The sequence below is a fragment of the Apus apus genome, chromosome 5 (genome assembly GCF_020740795.1).
Source record: "Apus apus isolate bApuApu2 chromosome 5, bApuApu2.pri.cur, whole genome shotgun sequence".
Classification (NCBI taxonomy): Eukaryota; Metazoa; Chordata; class Aves; order Apodiformes; family Apodidae; genus Apus; species Apus apus.
Window position 1 is genome coordinate 10,005,507 of NC_067286.1, and position 20,056 is coordinate 10,025,562.

Consider the following 20,056-nt stretch of genomic DNA (forward strand, 5'->3'; position numbering starts at 1 on the left):
CTTTTGAGTACATATTTAGAATTGTTTCTTTTTCATTGGGTAAGAACCATCTACTTTGGACTGGTTTAGTCACTGATTTTAAGCAATTTTTTATTTTTTTCTTTTGCAAATAAAATTAGAGAACCTGCAACACATGGATTCTGGGTATCATGTCCCCCCAAGCACACACACATTATGGAAGGACGAAAGAGATCAAGGATGGTTACCCTGTTAGATAAATATACCCAGAGCTTCTTTTCAGAGGTGTGCCATGGATGCCATCTGTCCTGCAGCAGCCTTCAGCATAACTTCAGAACTGGTGTTCCATGGCTAGAGTATCCCTCAAGTTTTAATACTTCCATGTACAAGAGCTGTTGGCCTCCCCCACTACATAAGGGCCATACTAGCAGAAAAACAAACAAACGAACCCAAGCCTACAGCAATTTTCAAATAACTAGCAAATAGTTTAGACATACTTCTACAGATATAACACATTGGTTTCCATATAGGAACTTTCAACTTCACTGTTCATGGCTGTGTCTCTAAAGGGCAAAATTGACTATTTCAAATTGCAGAACAAGCAGCTAAATGGGCTGAATACAAATAGCATAGTTCTCTTGTTGTACATTGAATGTGTAAATATCAATATAGATGACAATGGTGCAGCTGCATTTACAAGGCTATGCTCAAGCTAGAGCTAAATACAGTGCCACTTACCTGCCAGCACTCTGCACTACAGGAACACACCTTCCTGGGCGATGCCAGTTAAAGGATCTGTTGACTATACTCTGTCATCACCTACCCTTTTTGAGAGACAGAGGCAGTGGACATAAATTCATAACTTCAGTTTAGCAGTAGGACAACCTAAATAGCTTCTTACATTTAGAGACGTATGCTTCTCCTACTTGATTCTATTACATCCAGAGAAAAGCTTTTGAGAACTGGTTTGTGCTTTTAACACACTTCATAGGCATAAATCTGTGTTACAAAATGTGATTATCATTGCCATCTTTAACAGGTCATTGATATAAGAGATCAATAGCAAGCTAAGAGTAAAATCCAATCCAAACTCCCTGGCTCCCAGCTGTCTCAGCAGTTTGCTGCAACAGCTCTTCCACTATTAATGTTTTTTTGGGGTATAGGTTTCACCATCTGTTACTGCACATAGTAAAAGATAACACGAGGCTCCAGCCAAGTAAGTTTTCATGGAGCTTTGTCCCAAATAATCCCTACTGCTATGTCTGATTTGCAACAGTAGAGCACCAATAACTTAACAAGAGCATATACAAGACTGGGCTAATAGCCTGCAAATCTTTCACCACTTCTGTCTATGAAAGCTTTCAACAAATTCCTTGGCTACCAGAATTAAGGTTAATAACCATTATAATAATGAACAGGAAGGATATTTAATCACAACAGTCTTTTCAAGATTGATTTCTACCAGTTCTCACACCAACACATGCACACATACACATGCTCTCTGAGAGTTCATTGAATTTACCTTTCCTTTCTATCCCTAATAAAATTACTGTGCTTTAGAGACAGCCCATCTATACAAGGCAAAGGAATGAAATCTCATTGCAATTTTCCTGTTTAAAAATACTTAATGAAACCAAAACTTGTCCATAAATACTGCCCTGCTTAAGGATAAGATTATTCTCCCGTAGTTTCTTGATGCCTCAGTCTCTGAAAATGTTAGTATTCATCAGAGGTCCTGCAAGATTTCTGCTTAACTAAGTATATTAGAAACTCGGGGCTTTTTGTTTCTTTAAAATACCCACGATCAAACTAAAAAATGTTTGAAATTATGAAAATGTAAAGCAGATGCTGAAAAATGTCTTCCAGAACAACCTAGAATATATTCCAGCAGTTATGCAGAAGGAAGTGCACCACTGTGGAGGAACTCCTTATAAGGTTGCCCCTCACTTGTATATCCAGATTTCTGTCAAGGTTTAAAATGAACTTTTTCAAAGAAGTTCTCATCAGAAATTTCCCCAAGTAGGGCTAGAGATTAAGCAGTTTCTGAAATTCTTTTCTTAACCCTACTTTATTCCATCTCTAGATTTTTGCCTTTCCAAATGTCTGAGTTTAAAGAAAACTCATTACTCCTTTGAAAGGTTTTTTCTCTTCCAAAACCTCCAAGGGCTCTTCAGCTGTCTCTATGTGCATGTAAAGGGTCGTTTAATGAAGCACTTTACCTACTGAGTAGTACCCACTTGATGCTTCCTTTGCTCCTGCTTCCACCTCATCTGTGTTGGAAAATGGGGGGCACAGGTCAAGCAGAAGAGGAAGAAAGGGGAATTGCTCTGTGCAGTGCCTTGTTCTCAAGCTGCCAGATTCCTCAGGATTTTTAGGTTGCTTTGGGTCAGCATGGAAGGAAGAACTGAACACTCAGTTACTCAAAATCCTTTCTCCTCTCTGGAGCAGAACTTAGCTGCAAGTCATCTCTTGAGCTTTGAAGTTTCCCTGGTGAGGAATTCAGTTTGGGAAAAGAAAACTTAGGAGTTGAAGAGTCAAGAGGAGCAGCAGACAGGCAACAAAACACTTCCTGCAGTAGTGTGCACATGTGTGGAGGGTGTGTGCACATACACATATACACACAGCCTTACACTTCTGACATTGCCTTGGAAAAGTCTCTATTTCCATGAAGTAATTCTGTAATTTTTCAAATAAAAGCCACAGCATTTAATGATTAAAAATAACACAACAGAATGAACAAATGTTTTATTGGCATGTTCATTGTTGTAAACAGCATCTGGCATGAAAAAGTTTACCAAAATCTTTTGATTGTTATAAATTAGGTGGTTTTCCAAAAACTACGGAGAATTGTTCTCTATTGATCTTTATGGACCAAAGCAAAAAATTGCTGTTCCTAGACTTTGCAATGAAATCATGTTGACTGCATCAGTCTTTGCACCACAACCTGAACTATCCAAGTTTATATGTTGAGGTGTTAGAGGTTGCCCCAATATTTTACTACATAGAGCTACGGAATCAACTCTGGAAAAAATAAGATGACTTTCAGTGGGTGGAGAAGATGCAAACTTGTAACAGTCTCAAAACCAAAATGTACAAAAAGTAGCTGAACAAAACAAAAACTTCATTAACAAGGGGAAATACAACCCTAAAGTACCCAACATCATCAAACAGAAAATGAATACAAATTTAAATAGGCAACTGTACTTCCAAATGTACACAATGAATGTTGATATGTGAAAAGAAATACCATGGTAAATAGCTGAGCTGCAGTTCTGTTGAATGGATAGGGCAAATTTTATTTACACATTGAACTCAATATAATAGAGCTGCTCATCAGCTTCGTAACCTATTAAAACCCAGTTTACCTTACACCAGCACTTCTGCAAAATGAACCAACCCCTGCTGGCAGCTTTCTGCAGACACCTCTCAGCCTACCTGCTCTATGGAAGAATATTCTAAAACTTTACACTTGCAGCGCTTCCATTTTCATCTTCGACTCTTTTCTGCTGCTTTTCTAGAACCCATGTGTTAACATTTACTTCAGACTCTCTGATGAGGTAATGTGTGTATCAGTGAAACAAACAGAAAAGAGGATTCTTTCATGGCCTTTGCACAGCTTTTATTATTAAGCTATGAGTATCCCATTTGAGGCTAGTTTCACTAGCTACTATGTGCACACTGTCCTCAAAAAATTTTCACTCTTTCCCTCCCCGCCCACGTTTTAGTTCTAATCTTTTATTTGCACATCCCTTTTAGCTTTACAGTACATTTGACTATAGTGCACAACATGATTCCAAGTCAAACAGTGGCCCAGCGGGGCACTGCGCTTCTGATTGGGAACACAGCCCAACCAGTGCTGGTGTCAGCGCTTTACACCTAATGAGTGTCCTGCCGTAACGGCACTACACAGTAGTAGTGAACCTTTTTATTTGAAACAAAAAAATTCCCCAGGGAAAATGCTATTGTGAGTATCAGTCTTGAGTCAAATCTTTATTTGGTGCTCCGTCCAGATAAATTTTTAGTGCTTTTTCTTTACGGGGAGAGTAGGTTACCCGGTGTCCAGTTTTCTGGAGTCTGCTGCTTTCTTTTTTCATCAGTTCATTTCTCTGCTCATCTGTTAATTCCATTAATTCTTCAGTTTTATCCCTAAAATGAAGAGAGATGTTAAAATTCAGATTGATACAACAACCGTAATTAAATTTTTTGTATTTTGTTCACACAAAGAAACAGTAAACCACACAACTAAGCATGATGCTCCTTACAGATTTTCTTCTCCAGAAACTAAACAATCTGCTTTTCTAACAGAGGCATTCAGTATTCTGACAGCAGACCCAAGGGAAAACTGCAAGAAACAAACCTATACTCCTCCAACAACCTGGAAAGCTTTATATATAACTATGTCTCTGCTCTTTATTAAGCCACAGCACCAACAGTTGGAAGCAGCATGTCAGACTGTGCCTCCTAAAAACTACCAGCTGCTCTCCCAAATAATTTTCTTCAAGGCCAGCACATAAACAACCAGCTGTTGCCCCTAAACTCATGTGTAATTATGAAAAAGACTGCAGAAGCAATGTGCTCATGACATTCCCTCACTCTTCAGCAGAAGTGACAATATTCAGACTCTTAAGGCCTCACACAGTGCCTTCAGGCTACTGCTGGCAGCTGATGAACATTGTTCATGTGAGCAACATTTTTATCCTGGCATCCTTTTTCTCCAAAGAAACCATACTAATTTCTCAGAGAAAGAAACTTGGAAAATAAAATCCTTGCTCTCTAAAACCTAAGGCAAGACTTTCAGAGGCTCTACAAGGGATATGGTTCCATTTAAAGGTATTAAATCCAGATAAACACCCAAGCACAGCAACAACTTTTGATTTCAGCATTATTTCCAATGATTTAGGAGGGAGAAGTAAGTAAAAGGGCAGTGTTTGTTTTCTTAAACAATAAACAGCTAATATTCATGTTTTTAGAAAGCTGAGGAGCAAAACTCTGCAGTTGAATCTTTTAAACCCTGTTCCGTAATAATTTTTCCTTTAAAAAAACAAAAGTAGTATTTTTTGGCTTCTGTTGATTCCATCATCTCTCAAACCTTATATACAGATTTCTTTGCATGGTTACTGTAAAAAAATACATACCTATAAAATATTACTGCACCATCATCACAAATGTACAGGGGCCAGACATTCAATGTAGATACTTTAGGATTCCAGTCCAAGTCTTGGTGAATCTCTAGTATGGAAATGTCACACGGAAATGTTCCTCTACCCTGAGAGGAAGCAATTACTTAGTGAATAAAACAAAACTCGTAACACACCCATGCCATTAAAAGGTAAAAGTAGAGAAAATCTTACCTTTGCAAATTCTATGTTTTCTAAGGGTATTCCACTTATTTCACTTAGCTGTAAAGTGAAGAAAAACCGTGGATTTAACACTATTCCTACCAAATCTAAAAGTCAATTAAAGTATTCAAAAGTCCTCAAATGATCCAAAGTATCCATGCAAAATTATTGACAAGGTACACATTTCTTACATTTCTGAACTCACTAGTGTCACAAGTGATGTTTCCTGTCATCACGTTTCTCTTAAAAGTGAAGGAGGGACAGAAAAAAAATTAATAGAAGCAATTAATAATATCCAAGTTCCAAGAAAGAAAGAGACGACTGCCTCATGCTAAACCTCCACCTCCTCAGCAGTTTCCCTGTGTGAAATAAAAGCTATAATCATCAACTCAACCTGGGAGCTGGCCAATCTCTAAAATATGCAGAAACCCACCTCCAGATACCTGCCATAACCCCATGGTTCCCCAAGCACCACCACTGCTTGCTGGTCCTCCTGGCACCTGCCACTGCTGTGCCTCTCCTCGGTGCAGAGCAGGATCCACCCCTGCCCTCTGCTGCCACTGCCCAGTCCTAGCAACTGTCACAAGGCCACCCAGGCTGTCCCACAAAGCACCCAGGCTCATGGCAGCCTTGCCCAGAACTGGAGCACAGGCTGTGGTCTGGTCTCCATGGCAATACAGACACTTAGATTTGCATTTATCTCTGGTGGTGTATTTTCCCAAAACTTTGAGATTTCCTCTTAAGATTCTTGCCTCATTCAAATCTGCTATTAAAACAGACATGTTCAAATTAAATTGATGGTGAGAAAACACTAAATGCCAATATAATTTTCTAACTCATTTCCTTAGGAAACTAGGATAAACAAGACTGACAAAAGCCAGACAAATTCTGAAATGTATTAGTCCTACACTCTGCTCATGAAATTTATCTGAAAGAGACAAGCTGACTGAACACATCTGTTACTACAGCTGTGTCAAATTCAAATTCTCTTATTACTGGTGGGAATAAAAAGATTAAAGCATCTCAGAGTTCTGGACTTAAGGAAAAAAAACAAATATAACAAACCCATATTTCTTTCCAATCAAAATATAGTTCAGTTTACTTGGTAGAGTTACACTGTCCCTGAGCAACAGCTGTCAAATTCAAATATGAAGAGGCTGAGAGGTTTGGCATTTTGGAACACCTAAATACTGGCTTGAAAAAACAAAGTGACTATAGCTGAGCTTTTCTTTCACAAGTGTTTTTCAAGGATTAAGGACACAGGTAAATATTGCGCTTCTTAAACTTCAAGATTTTTTTTTTTTTTGGCATGCATGCCTTGTCTTGAATACTTTGATACCAGACCATTACACGAAGCCAAGGATTAAAGAATTAGATAATAGGATGTGAGACTTTCTCCTTTAGATAGAAAGGAAATAAACATCATGCAACGAGATTTTTGTATCTATGAAATCTGTGCTGCCCAACTGGGGACATCAATTAGGCTCTTAGAAACCACAAGAAACTTGCATCACGTTACAGGTTTTTACCTTCTCTTTTAGTTCTTCAACACTGCTGCTTTCTAGCACTACTTCCTGGAAAGAATCCAGTTTCATCTCTGATGGTCTCCATCGTCTTGATAAAACAGCAAGTTGTGACATGGATTTCATCTTTTCTACTCCTAGGAAAGAAATATTTAACATCACAAAATATCCTATTTAAAATTAGGAAGCATAGCATAAACGTATTCAAATCTATAAGAGTGCAATACATATAAACACACAAACTAAGTTACCCAGTAATTGTGCTGTAAGTGGTCCACCAAAAAAAAACACCACAAAAAAACCAAAAAGGGAGGGATAAGGATTTAGTTGAATTTTTCCTTGTTATCAACTCCTTTCAAGGATTTTTTCACAGGCAGTTTGCCATTTATTCCTTGTAAGAGCACGTGTTTTCATCACACCCAGCTCAGTTACATGTACAAAATCTATCCAGCTAACCTGAGGCTGACCTTCAGACCTTACATTTGAGTGAGACCTTCCTCAGCAATCTGGTATTTATTCATGTGCTTCTCTTTCTTTACCCAAATAAGCTCTCCACATTTGACTTCTAGATTTCACACACCAACCGTATACTTATTAAAGCCTGCTTTACTCTTACCACCTGAAGAGTTTTAGGATGTACTGCCTCCAGCCTTTTAATACCAGTTTAAGGCTAACAGCTTTCTCCGGATGACAGGGTAATATTGTTAATGTTACAATCAGATAAGCAGAAATTGTAACAAAGGGCTGATTTTATTTTTATTTTAAATCAGTCTATAGTTCTGTAGTTTAGCATGCAGAACTTGTGGCTTAAACATTCATGTCTACCATTACCTGCTTGTTTTGCATGAAACCAGCACCACTGTTTTAGGTTCTCCCTAAATACTCCTACAACCTTGCCTATGACTACTTTGTGCTGCCTTTCAACACTCACCTATCATCTGAAATGAAGATACAGCCACCTAGTGCTTCTTGGCATTTATTTCAAGTCTGAAGCAATCACTTAAGTTTTCTTCAGACTCAGAGAAGAAGTAACTGAAGTAAGTTTCTAACAGCATGATATAAAGCTGCCATGCTAAGAAACTTAACTGTAAATTATTCTCAGTTGCCTTATTTACCTGCTTAATGCCTTCAGTGTTTATCTGAAGATGAGCACAATGGTGAGGGTGGGATGCCTCACAAAACCTGACTGAAAGCAGCTGCTTTTAGACTCTTCTAACAGCCTCTGTGGTAGCAGTGGGTATATTAAACTTAATTTTCACAGAATATAGTGAGATTTAGCTGCATATTCTACAACAGGATTAAAGTAGCACCTTTTGGGCAGAGCTAGGTAGTTACAGAAGATATTACAGAATACTTGAAAGCTCTGTAGTCTATAACATGGCATCTCTGAACTAGGTGGGCTGCAGTGGTCTCAGTAGTTCCTTCAAGACACACTCAGTACAGAAACAGTCAGCAATTCATCTAAACTAATACAAAATATTTAAATCTGCAAAGTTTTAACTGAAACGTGAGCTGATACATATGCCTATAGGAATCTGCAAGTTTCCATGTTAATTTCAAATTTTTGTACTTTGCACAAATTTGTTACAAATTAAAGACACCGAGATTGAACACAGCTGCCAAAACACTGGAGTAACAGCTAAATTAGAGTAAGCCACGGATGCTCGTGGAGAAAGCTCCTCAATGAATGGAATCACATTCTTCATCTATCCATTAACAGAAATATCTGCTAATCTAGAGGAAAACCAGCATGGCCTATTTCCATCCCCTCCATAAGTTTTTCTTCTGCATTCAGAAACCAAACTTCAAGTATAAATGGAAAGGACAGTTTAAGACATGTCATGTTTTTAGTGACATTTCAGCAGAATTTAAGAAACAATCAACTATCTAACTTTTGATCCAAAGTTGTTTTGATGACCTGGGTCTGTTCAAAAAGTCAGCCCTTCATGGCAGAGGATGATTTTTTTCACTTTTGCCTGAAAAACAGTAAGTGCCTGAACAACTGTGCTGACTTTCAAAACAACTACACATGTATACATAGACACACATTTCAGCTAAATAAATATGACCAATACTAGTCCAAAAATTAAATACAAATACAATTCTAACATACAGACATTCCTACTGTTTTTATGTAAAATGAAAACATTAACATGCAAAAAACTACCTACTACAGCATGTCCAAAAGTTTGCAATAAACCCACACAGCAGTACTATTATTGGACCTCACAGCCACAAGAAATCTGCACTTGCGCAATCCTCTTCCCCAGCTTCATCCAAAACTTAGTCTTTCACTTCTATTTTTCTTTCTAATAAAATGCTATTAAAATGTCTTTAAAAAAGGAAAAAAGTGAAATACATTTTCTAATGTATTCTAAATTTATCTATATTATCTTTTCTTTCGCTTCACACTGTATCATTATTACCATCAAGTATTTCTAAGAAGACCTCCCAGTTGCTTGAAATATTGATATCTTCTTCATAGATATGATAATCCAGAAACACAGTGCCTGGGTTCTTCCAGGTTTTCTTTCGCAGGCGAAACCTGTAACACAAAGAAAACACTTTAAAATTTATCTGCTGATAAACATTTAGCACTGCCAGAGATGAAAACTGAATATTTTCTGACAAAACTGAAATACAACTAATTTATGCAAGTTACAGTTAGATTTATTAGGAATGAGTTTAAGATTCTGAAATAGTCCTGACAGTAGGGCATCACTACTGGCTCTTTGTGCTGCATGATTCAAACACACAAGAAAACAAGCCTGTGTTGTGCTTGTTCAGTGCAAGAAATGTAGGGATTTAGAGGAAGACATTTTTTCGGGCAGGGGGGTGGGGAGAAGGGGAGAGGTGGATTATTGAAAAGGACTGGTGTCCAATTTCTGTACTTAGTTCTACTGTATCAACCAGTGACAATATAAAAGGATGAGCTTGTCTTCCAGTGTTTTGCTCCAGCCTGGTTTCAGGTACATGTTAAGGCCCCACCAGCTTGCTTACCACATCATACAGGTTTTTCCTCATTCCAGTGAATACAGATGTGAGCAGTACATACCACATCACTTGTAACTGACAGCAGAGGGTTTGTGGAATCAAGGCCCCAAAGCAAGTTAAGCCTTGATGAGATAACTGATTATGCGTAAAGGGAAGATGATGCTGGATCAGTGCTGTACATACACCTTATGATAATGCATGAGGCAGTTTGCTGCAGTGATCTATGCAGACCCTGCACCTAGAGAGAAGGTGGCTTGTTAATTGATTTACTTCATGCTCTCCTTTCTGAAAAAAGTCTTTCTTTGAGAGAATAAAACTTGATCTAAACCTGCAGATATGTTGCACACATACATAAGTATTATTTCCTCTATCATTCTGTCAGGTGAAAGCCAAGTATTGTTAAATCAGTGTTTGTGTTCACAAGCTGATTCAAAGACCAAGGTAAATTATCTCTGCTCCTTTCCTAACCTCCTTTCTCTACAAGAGAAAAAACCCAAACAACCAAATCTTAAAATAATATTTTACCAGGTAACTTCAACAGATGGTAGTCTTTTTACCTGTCAATTGTCAAGTCTAGGCCACACTGTTCTCGAAGCTGAGGAAGCAGCTCCTCTTTTGACTGCCGGACAGTCATTCCTTTAGCAAAAACTGCATCTAGAAGAAACTTGCATGGCTGTGAACATAAATAGGAAGTGATTAAAAACAAGGTTTATTTAACAGAAAAGCATGCCTCCTGTCCATGTTTTGTGACCAACCCCATTCACCTAGCAAAATGACCATTAGAATGCTTTTCATAAACAAGGTAGGCAGTTAATGGATTAAAATTAGGCTTAACTAATTTGTGTAGTGGAAGCCCAGTGATAGATCATTCAAACACCCTGACCACATGCCACTGCAGAAACAGCGTCTTCTGTTTGTATTACTGATTGCTGACACTATGTTTGAAAGGAGCTTTTAAATTAAAGAAACCATATGATTAAAAAAAAAGCCTCTTTCTTGGCTTTCATTCATCAGACAGACCAGAACTCCATGACTGCAAGTTACTTTTAAACCTGTCTTATACCCTGCTCCACCAGTTCACCTTCAGTCTCTTATACTTGTCCATTACTATGTATTATTCTGCAATTTGGTCCAAAAAATAAATTCAGAAATTAAGGTGCATACAAAGGCAAAATTTGAAGACTGCAATCTTCTTTTCATGTCCCAAAAGATGCACCAAGCAAGTGAGCTGTGTTAGTGCAAGAGAGGCATTTTTGTTTCTGGTTTGTCTTGTGCAGAGAGGACCATTCTCCAGCTAAATATCCTGAGAAGGACTGTCTGCAGTGCATGAATGTGACAACTTGTATTAGCACAGTATTGCTGAAAACTGCAACCATGAGCAAATCAGTTTCTTATTTGGAAATAATTCTACATGACTTTCATACATTTAAGGAAAACAAATAATTATTTTCATTTGTCCTCCATTTACACTGCAGAAAGACAGAGACAGCTGAGAGATACTGCAGTCCACCTGTCCTGGTTTGAGCCAGGATGAAGCCAGTTTTTCTTTTGCTGATCCTTTTATTTCAGTGAGCTTTCTTCAACTAGCAACTGCATGTTCTGCTAGGTTGATAAGACACTGGAATGTTTTTGTAATTGCTGGGCTCTCAAGGTCGTGCCTTTGCTCTGCCGGCTCAGACACTACGGGGGGATTTGTGGCCCCCCCGTGGGAGGCTGGGTTAGACGAACAGCAAAACTGGCCAGAGATATTTCATTCCATATATCTACGTAGGCTCGGGGGAAGGTCGGAGATGACAGAAGAAAACTTCCTTCCTTCCTGCTTTGCGCTCTTGCCGCTTCGCTTCGCCTCTCTATCTGCCTTCCTTCTTCTCTCTTTTTCTCTTTCTTTTGTTCGTGGCCGGCGTCTGGGAAAACACAATCTGCCCGTCATCGTTGAACCATCAACCTCAAGCTCTCCTGACCCTCGTAACTCTCTGCCTTTCTCCAGGAGCAGCTTCGGGATTCCTCGGAATTGTCTCATCTGAGGGAAGTGCTGTGGGAGTTGCTGGGGGTGGGGGAAGGCGAGAGGCTTCTACCACACCTTTGTATAATCACTATATATATATATATATACACTCTAATATCACGTATTAATATTCTAAATAAAGTTGCACGGTTCAGTTTTCAATCTAGGCAAGTCTCTCTCTTTTTTTTTCTCTCTCTCCTCTCCTACCTGGGTAGGAGGGGGAGGGGATCGAGAGCATTGTTGTCAAACTGAGTCAAACGTTGACACCACCTTTCAATTGTGTACTTGAAATAGCATAAACATCTCAAGTTCCCTTTCTAAATCCAGGAAAACTTGCAGGACACTGCAGAGAGGAACCTTCTTTCCAAAATTTCAGAGAAAAATCTTAGTCAAGGCACATATTCATATTTTCATGAATCAAGCTTGAAATATTCAACACCTTACCTCTGGCTCATTTACCAAAAGCTGATAGACTTTGACTCTGTATTCACCCTTCTTAAGGGCTCTTCCCAGTCTAATAGTTATCTAAAAGGCAAAGGAGTATCTGTTAGAACTGATATAAAGATAAAAATCATACTTTGTAACACACTACCAAGTCCAATGTAACGATTTCACCTGGATGGGTTAGCAGAAAGTTGTAAATACTTTTAAGTCTGTCTATATTGTATCAATATATTTTTAGTGATTCAAAATAACTTCTGAATAACCTTATTGTCATCAGAAAATGATGAAAGTGTCTCATTCAGCCGAACACTCTCAAACTCTTGGTTGCTGGCGTAGACTCTAAAGACTTTGAAGTGAGAAGATGGAACTCCAACAAAAGGCTCCAAATGTTGCTTGAAGGCAGACAGTGTAATTCTTTTATCAACATGCACCATCAGCCCTGAGCAAAAATAAAGGTAACAACGGCATGAAAAACTGCACTACCAAAAAAAAAAAAGCACTCTAGTGTATTATTTCCAAATATTCACAGTTGTCACTTGCAGCAAAACAGTACTGAAAAGTCAGAATCATTAATGGCCATGTTTACATTTTACCTTAGGGTGGGAGTAGATACTCCTGGAAGACACAGTAGTACCAAACTCCCCTAGTTTGTAATCAGTGAAGAAGTGGAACAAAGTAGTATCTTCTCCACCCAGTAAGACAGTAAATGGAGAGAATGAGCTGGAGTGTTTGCAGAGAATTCTCCTACAGCTTTTCCCTGCCTCAAGAGAGACAGAAGTGCTTCTGAGTTGGGGCTGGCCAGTTACATGCTACTAAACCTTTATTCTCCTGGCTTTCAGGATTAAAAAGTTTGGTTAACTCTATGTTCTGGAAGCTGACAGGATATCACAAGACAAACTGAAGTCTAGATTAAGGGACTTCTCCATGGAATAATTTTGTAATAAAGGCAAAGCCAATGTAGTAATATGAGATCCTGGAAAGTCAAGTGAATAGTTGATCTTCAGAAATTGTGTTTAATATATACAATTTGAACTACCCTACAAACTACAGTATGATTACACTGTGTTAGAATAAAATAATTATAATAAAAATGTTCTATATTTAACTGAAAAAACAAATTATTTGAATTATAAATCTGTTCATGTTGTCATCCTAAATAAATGAGGAAAGCTTTGCCCTCAAGATAATAATTTCTATAGCATACTGCAAAAGCATCAAAATTACTCTAAACAAATTATTCCTGCATCCAACTAGCACTAATAAAAAAAAGGGGAAAAGTTAAAATAGTTGAAGACTAGCCCCAAAGAATGATTGTTACAGGCTATAGGATTAATTTTTTTAAAACTTTAGTAGCTTCAATTAAATTTCTCTGTGGTTTTAAAAATGACAATGCTTGTTTACAAAAACAAACAAACAAACAAATCAGCAAAACACATTTCGCCCTTTATTTATTATTACTACTATATCAGAGTTTCTGGATTGAGAGGAAAAACTTTGCCTTTCAAAATATTTATCTTATATCCTGCTGTTCTTCAATATTCTTCTATTAACTATAAAACATAGGCAGGTACTGAGCACTGTTTTAATGACTTATCATTATGACAATTACTACACTACTGAGGCTCTTACACTGAACTTCATCACCGACTTTCATGTCAGTCACACACTTCATTGTACCTACTGTATTTCTGTGAACCACAGTAAATAACTGCATTCTGAAACAGACAGATCATCCCTCTGCTGATGCAGCTATTTTTCTTTCCACTCTAAGACAACTCAGCTTGCTCTCCAGAGAACACTTTCAATATAAGGAAATAAGTCTATCAGAGGTAGCTTGTCATTTTCTTCAAGACAAAAAAGCAAGATACTGTTCAAATATGTAATCATATTACAAGATCAAAATCAGGCTAGATTTCTTTTAAAACACAAACCACATTCCACCTTTGCACTTTCACTGGTTTTAATTTGACATATAATGAAGTTTTCAATACTGTCATCAGACCTTTAAGACAGTAGAAAGGCTGAATTATTTAAGGCATTAAAAAAATACATACATTTTTGCCCTTCTCCTGAACCTTCATCTGCAGTGTAGGGTTCTGACTTAAAATACATATATTGTGCTTCTCCTCTGCTCTTGCCACTTTCATCATATTCACTATCTGTTCCAGAATCTTCTTCTGCTGTGTCCCAGGTTTCCTTCTTCCCCTGATTTGCTTTTGATCGCCTACTACTTGTGATACTATGAGAATCAAGTCCATTAGCCAAGGGAAGCGGGGCATTGTCCACATTGCATAAAGTATCACTGCTGTGACTGGAGCTGAGGATATCACTGTCCACTGAACTTGTACTCCTATCATTATTTACGTCTGAATCTGACCGCTCCTCAGACTGGAGATTTTCTGGATCAGAAATCTGAATTTGGTTTTCAAGTTCTCTGTTTTCTGCTGATGCTGAAGAGTCTATTTCATTTAAAGGTGATTCAATGTTTTCAAAATCGCTGGCTTCTGTGCTTTTGCTGCTGTCTCCATTATCCCCCTCCTGCTGCTGCTGCAGGGACAAGCTCTTCAGCTTTTCGGTGCTTTCTTCCAGAATTGCCTCCACAGATTTCATATTACCTACAAGTCCTTTTACTCTTTCACAGGCTTCATCCAAGTTGCCTGAATCTCCACTAGGCTTATGATAAATTGCTCGTCTAAACTGAGATCCAGGTGATTGCTCTGGTAATGAAACATACAGTCTGATTGTATTGGCATGACGATCCAAAAGTTTCCATAAATGAGAATCTGTATAGGCCACATGGCGATCTGAAGACTCTGAGCTTTCAATAAATACCTGAACATAAAAGAACAGTGTTTTATCATGCAGTGTTACTTGAAATAAAAGTAAAGCAACAACAACAAATAGATAAGATTGAGCACAAATCAGAAATGATGTCACTAAGAGACAACCTTTTATAAAGTAGTAAAATACATTAGTAGAAAAAGATAGACTGAGGAGTCTGTGGTTTAGTAATGATTTCACTTTCCCTTATTTTTATAATTGTGTTAAAATTGGAGTGAACTGAAACCAGACTGAGCAGCTGCAGCTAACACTTCAGTTCAGAAGTGTATAGATACACTACTTCACCTGTACACTAGCACTAGCCATGGTAGTAACGAGCTCCACAACTACAGCTGGCTGTCTTTATTTTCTAATATAGCATGATAAATAAGAAATCTTCAAATATATACATGGGCAATAAGCAAATTAGAACACAAGGGAACAAATCCCTAATTTCCTTTTGTCAAAGGCCACAGTGTTGTAGTGACTGTGAATGGGCTTGAAGTAACTGAATAACAAGTCAATGCCATAGTTTTGCTCAGCTGCAAGTCAAAGCCTTTGCTCCTCTTTCTTCACTGACAATAGGGTGCTCTTGAGCTTAAGTTTCAGAGACAGAGGATGAGCAAAATGTGCTAAAAGATGTGCTACTACTACTGTAGTAAAATGGGTAATTCTAGATGTTATTTAAGTACTAAGCTACTCTTTTTCTGAATGTATTTTACAACTGTTACTGGAAAGACCTATTAGAAATATTTTTGCAAAAACAGTATCAATTTGTCTAGGGGGAATCTTCATAGTAAAAATTACCAAATTTAATACAAACACCCACCAAAATCTTGCTCTTAGTTTTGACATCTGTTTCTTAAGAACTTTAATAGTGACAACAAGCACAGATGTTCAGGTTTAGAAATCAAATTAGGCAGGTTTCATAGTGATATGCTAACCTTAGTTCCTCAAGAAGGGTTGACCTTCATCATAAGGTTGTGAAACTCACCATCATTTGAACTTCTGAGTGTCAACCAGATGTCTGATTCTGAATCTGCTCTATCTTGTACACAACAGTTTCATATATAGCCTATAGCATTCATCAGCATCACAATATCTGCTAGTTAAAAAATCCCACACAGAACCAAGTGAAACGTGGCAGTTACCCGTTATAAATTCTATACTGACATTCAAGTGAAACATGACAGTTATCCATTATAAATTCCATACAAAAATCCATACCTTTTACAAGACAACAGTGAAGTCCACAAATACGTGATACGTACAATTTAAAAACTAGAGCATGTACCTTGTTGCTTCTAAAAAAGCCTTCAGCTTTCAGTGTTTTGCTGGAAACGTTCAGAAGACGCAAGTCATTGTAGCAACGTTCTAATACTACTCGCATTGTTTCAGCAGGCAGGTGTGTGGCCTAAAATGAGACATTGAGAGTAAGGTAACATGCTGTGGGAAACAATTTCAAATACTGGAACAAGTATTTAGGTTTTTTAAAGATTATTCATAGGTAAGCAGGTTTGTTTATCGACTTATGGATTGCCAAAGGCAACATGCGGGAAAACCTCCTAAGCCTGTTCAGTCCCAGTTCCCTTTTCTCCGCCCTTTGACACATAACAAACAGAAGTTTTTCCAAAAGGTCAGTAGACTAATGTAGCTTGGCTTTGCAGAAAACTGGAAAATTGTAAATGACCAGTAATATAGGAATCAGTCTTATTGTTTACAGTATGAACCAATTGAAAATAAAGATATTCTCAAGCAGCAGTTTTTGCACATTGTTCACTTAATTCTTAGACTGAACTCAAATTACTGAAATAATATTTCATAAGAAATATCACAAAGTTACACCAAGCCCTGAACTGTCTTGCACAGAACTGACAGTAAAATGTCTGTCTTCTAATTCAATGGAAGCAGTAACATCCCATTGCTTAAGACCCTGTAAAAATCAATCTGCATCTTAATAACAAGTGGCTGCTGGGATGAAAAAGAGGGTTGGTAGGGAGAACGTAGACAGCTTTGAATGTTATATTTTAATTACTGAAGCCAGTGGGGGAAGTTACATAATGGTTCAGTTATATGGTAACAGTTCAATAGTTCTGCCATTGACTGGCTATCCAGTAAAGTGGTTGAAGCTATTAACCCAAAAGAACATGAACCCAACTCTTCAGCTTCCTCAAAAAATGTACTGCCTGGTAAGCTAGCAAGCAATATGGCCATACAGTGTCTGAGTTTGTGCGAAAGCCAAGTTAGAACTCTGGATGGAGCCAAGAAGCAGATGGCTGCTTTTAGCAGCGGTGAGCACACAAGAAAGCCCAACTGTAACAATTAACCTAAACCGACTGGACATGACACACAGTATGAGCTGCAAAAGGTGCAGGCTCTCATTTTAGATATTTAAATTATGACATCACAGTCAGAATGAATGAAAACTCTGGAAAATAAGTCTTTAACCACTGGAAATTACCTTTGAAATTAGCTGTTTAAATTCTGAAACGGTCTGATTCAAATAAGCTCGTACACTTATTGGAGGAGCAACAGATTCAGTCTTTAGGTCAACCACATGAACCTTTACCATGACTTCTGTAGGGAAGGGGAAAAAGAAAAACACATAAAAAAATATATATATATACACACACCTATATATATAAAAAGAAGAGTTCAACAGGCAAAGTGCATGTTTTTACACACATGCTTGTCTGATACACTGATTAAGGAGTTGCATTTAATACGTACAAACAGTAATGAATTTGAAAAGCAGTCCAATTTCAGAATTCCATTATCAGATCAATGTTAATGTCAAGAAGGCAAAAAAAGGTTCCACAGTTTGACAAGTTTCAATATACCTTAGAACTGCTTCAATTAAGAATGAGTTAGTAACACAGCATAGTATGTAGTTCCGAGTACTGACTTTGTAGAATTCAGTACAACAAAGTTTGCCTTCTTTCACACATCATAATGAAGTTATGTGTTTTAAAGTTTTCTTTTCATGCCATAATTACATGTCTTACCACCAGGTTTATAGCACTGGAAGATTTGGTCAGGTCTTCTTGTTTCCAACAGTAAGTCAAACATGTAGGTTGATTTGACACCTCCAAGTAATAAACCCATTGGTGTGTCCTCTTCTCCTTCATATGATCGTTCCAAGTAGTCATGAAACTCATCATATTTGACAAGACGACAGCAATCCAAAGGAACTGCCTCTTCTAAATCCATTAGCTAAAAGATGCACACATAAAAAAAACCCCCAAAACATTTAATAACCGTTTATTTGTGAGTTTAGCTTTTCCCGTGTAAACTCAAAATATCTCAGTACATGCACAACCAGGAATCCTTTGAATTAAAAAATTTCAATTTGGTTTTAGAAAAATATATGCACACATCATCTATATTATACACACAAGTATGCAATATACATATACTTGTTTTAAAAATCAGAAGACAAGGCTGCAAGAAAATGCAGAGAAGAGAAGAGGGAATTTTGAAAAGCATGTATATAAGCACAAGAGGCCAGGTCCTGGAAGCATACTCAGAGGAACACACTGCCAACCAGATACATCAAACGACATCTTAGAGGCATGAGGAAGGAATTCATCTTCCATGAATCTCAAGGAAATCTTAACAAATTCCAAATCTCTAATTGCCTTGCTGGTAACTCCCCCTGCTGTAGATGCATACAGCAAGAACAGATGTCTTGAACTTCTACCCGTTTGTGGATGGCAAAGATCAACAAATACTTTGATGCTCACTGATGTTATTGTATTAGCTATGCAGGAAGCTTCTTGAAAGAATTCTCTCATTATGTATCTAATACAACAATCTACTGCAATATAAATGCAAGCACACAGAATGATTTCAATTTACTGAGACTATGGTGAGTCTAACAGCAGCTCTCACGGAATTTTAAATAAGGTTATGCAAAATCACATTGCCTTTTAAAAAGGCAGACTATTGCATTCCAGTTGGAAATCATCTGATGGCTACTAACAGAAAACTCAACTAGAACCTCTTAAGACCCCAAAGCAACTCAAAAACAACCCTCAACACAAAACGCCAGAGCCAACCCCTCCAACTGTCCCACAGCATTCGAAATTAAAAAACTGAAGATAAAAAACAGCAGAAAATATTACATCTAACAATTAAGATATCCTGTTAATACATAGCATACCTTGTAAGCTATTTCCACAGCTTCCTTGAGTGTTCTGTCCTTATGAACCTCTAGTTTGTTCTCCATCATTATTTGTTTTGTAGGATGCATGCAGAACAATTTAATCTACGAAATACAAAAGGAAGAAAATTACTATGAAGGTATTTGCAAACACCTTTCATCCTAGAATACACTCACATTTACTATCAAATATTCAATCAAAGAGAAAATACACCTTTAGCTCTACTTCAGCTCTAGGACAGCTCTTGCAGTGGTTACACAAATGCAGATAGAAAACCTCAAAGGCACAGCAGGTAACACCGTGTGTATTTATGAATATGAAGATCTTTTTGCAAGCTAGTGTACATTGTCTATAACATCTTCAAATTGTAGGCAGGGTGCAAATCCTCCAAAACAAAAAGCACATAGGAACAATGAAATTCCTTTTTCACATACAGTTAGGTATTTCACAACCACAGAGAACCTCCTAATAAATCAACCACTTGACTCATAGGTAGATCAGCTGACTGTCATGCTTGTAAGCCACAGATGTCATGTTTTGTTTGTTACTACTGAATCTATGGTTGGAAAAAGACCCCACTCTTTATGCCAAATAATTATTTTAAATTAGTTTAAGAAACATCATTTCACAAAGGGTCACAATATGAAAAGATTTAATAGTGTGAAACACCTGAAATAGACCTAACATTACATACTCTTTGAAATTCATGTTGCTGAAATCAAGTTATGTCAATTAACCGTAGTTTTATTTTTAATACCAATATAAAATCACATGGAAGACACGAACTCAACAAAAATCTCTGATGAATAC

General features: G+C 37.5%; 1 protein-coding gene across 4 annotated transcripts in view; it reads right to left on the reverse strand.

The window, feature by feature from the left end:
- Nucleotides 1–2,671: 2,671 nt before the first annotated feature.
- The window catches only part of USP47 (ubiquitin specific peptidase 47), a 54,641-nt gene continuing 37,256 nt past the window's right edge, over nt 2,672–20,056 (reverse strand). For all 4 annotated transcript variants that reach the window (XM_051622593.1, XM_051622592.1, XM_051622591.1 and 1 more), the window contains 13 exons: nt 19,246–19,350; nt 18,089–18,296; nt 17,545–17,660; nt 16,378–16,497; nt 14,318–15,095; nt 12,527–12,702; nt 12,264–12,344; nt 10,372–10,487; nt 9,247–9,365; nt 6,827–6,957; nt 5,310–5,357; nt 5,094–5,224; nt 2,672–4,104 (listed from right to left, as the gene is read on the reverse strand). In XM_051622593.1, the coding sequence (XP_051478553.1) occupies nt 3,930–4,104; nt 5,094–5,224; nt 5,310–5,357; nt 6,827–6,957; nt 9,247–9,365; nt 10,372–10,487; nt 12,264–12,344; nt 12,527–12,702; nt 14,318–15,095; nt 16,378–16,497; nt 17,545–17,660; nt 18,089–18,296; nt 19,246–19,350 (2,304 nt within the window). In that variant the 3' untranslated portion in view covers nt 2,672–3,929. The remainder of the gene's footprint in view (nt 4,105–5,093; nt 5,225–5,309; nt 5,358–6,826; nt 6,958–9,246; nt 9,366–10,371; nt 10,488–12,263; nt 12,345–12,526; nt 12,703–14,317; nt 15,096–16,377; nt 16,498–17,544; nt 17,661–18,088; nt 18,297–19,245; nt 19,351–20,056) is intronic.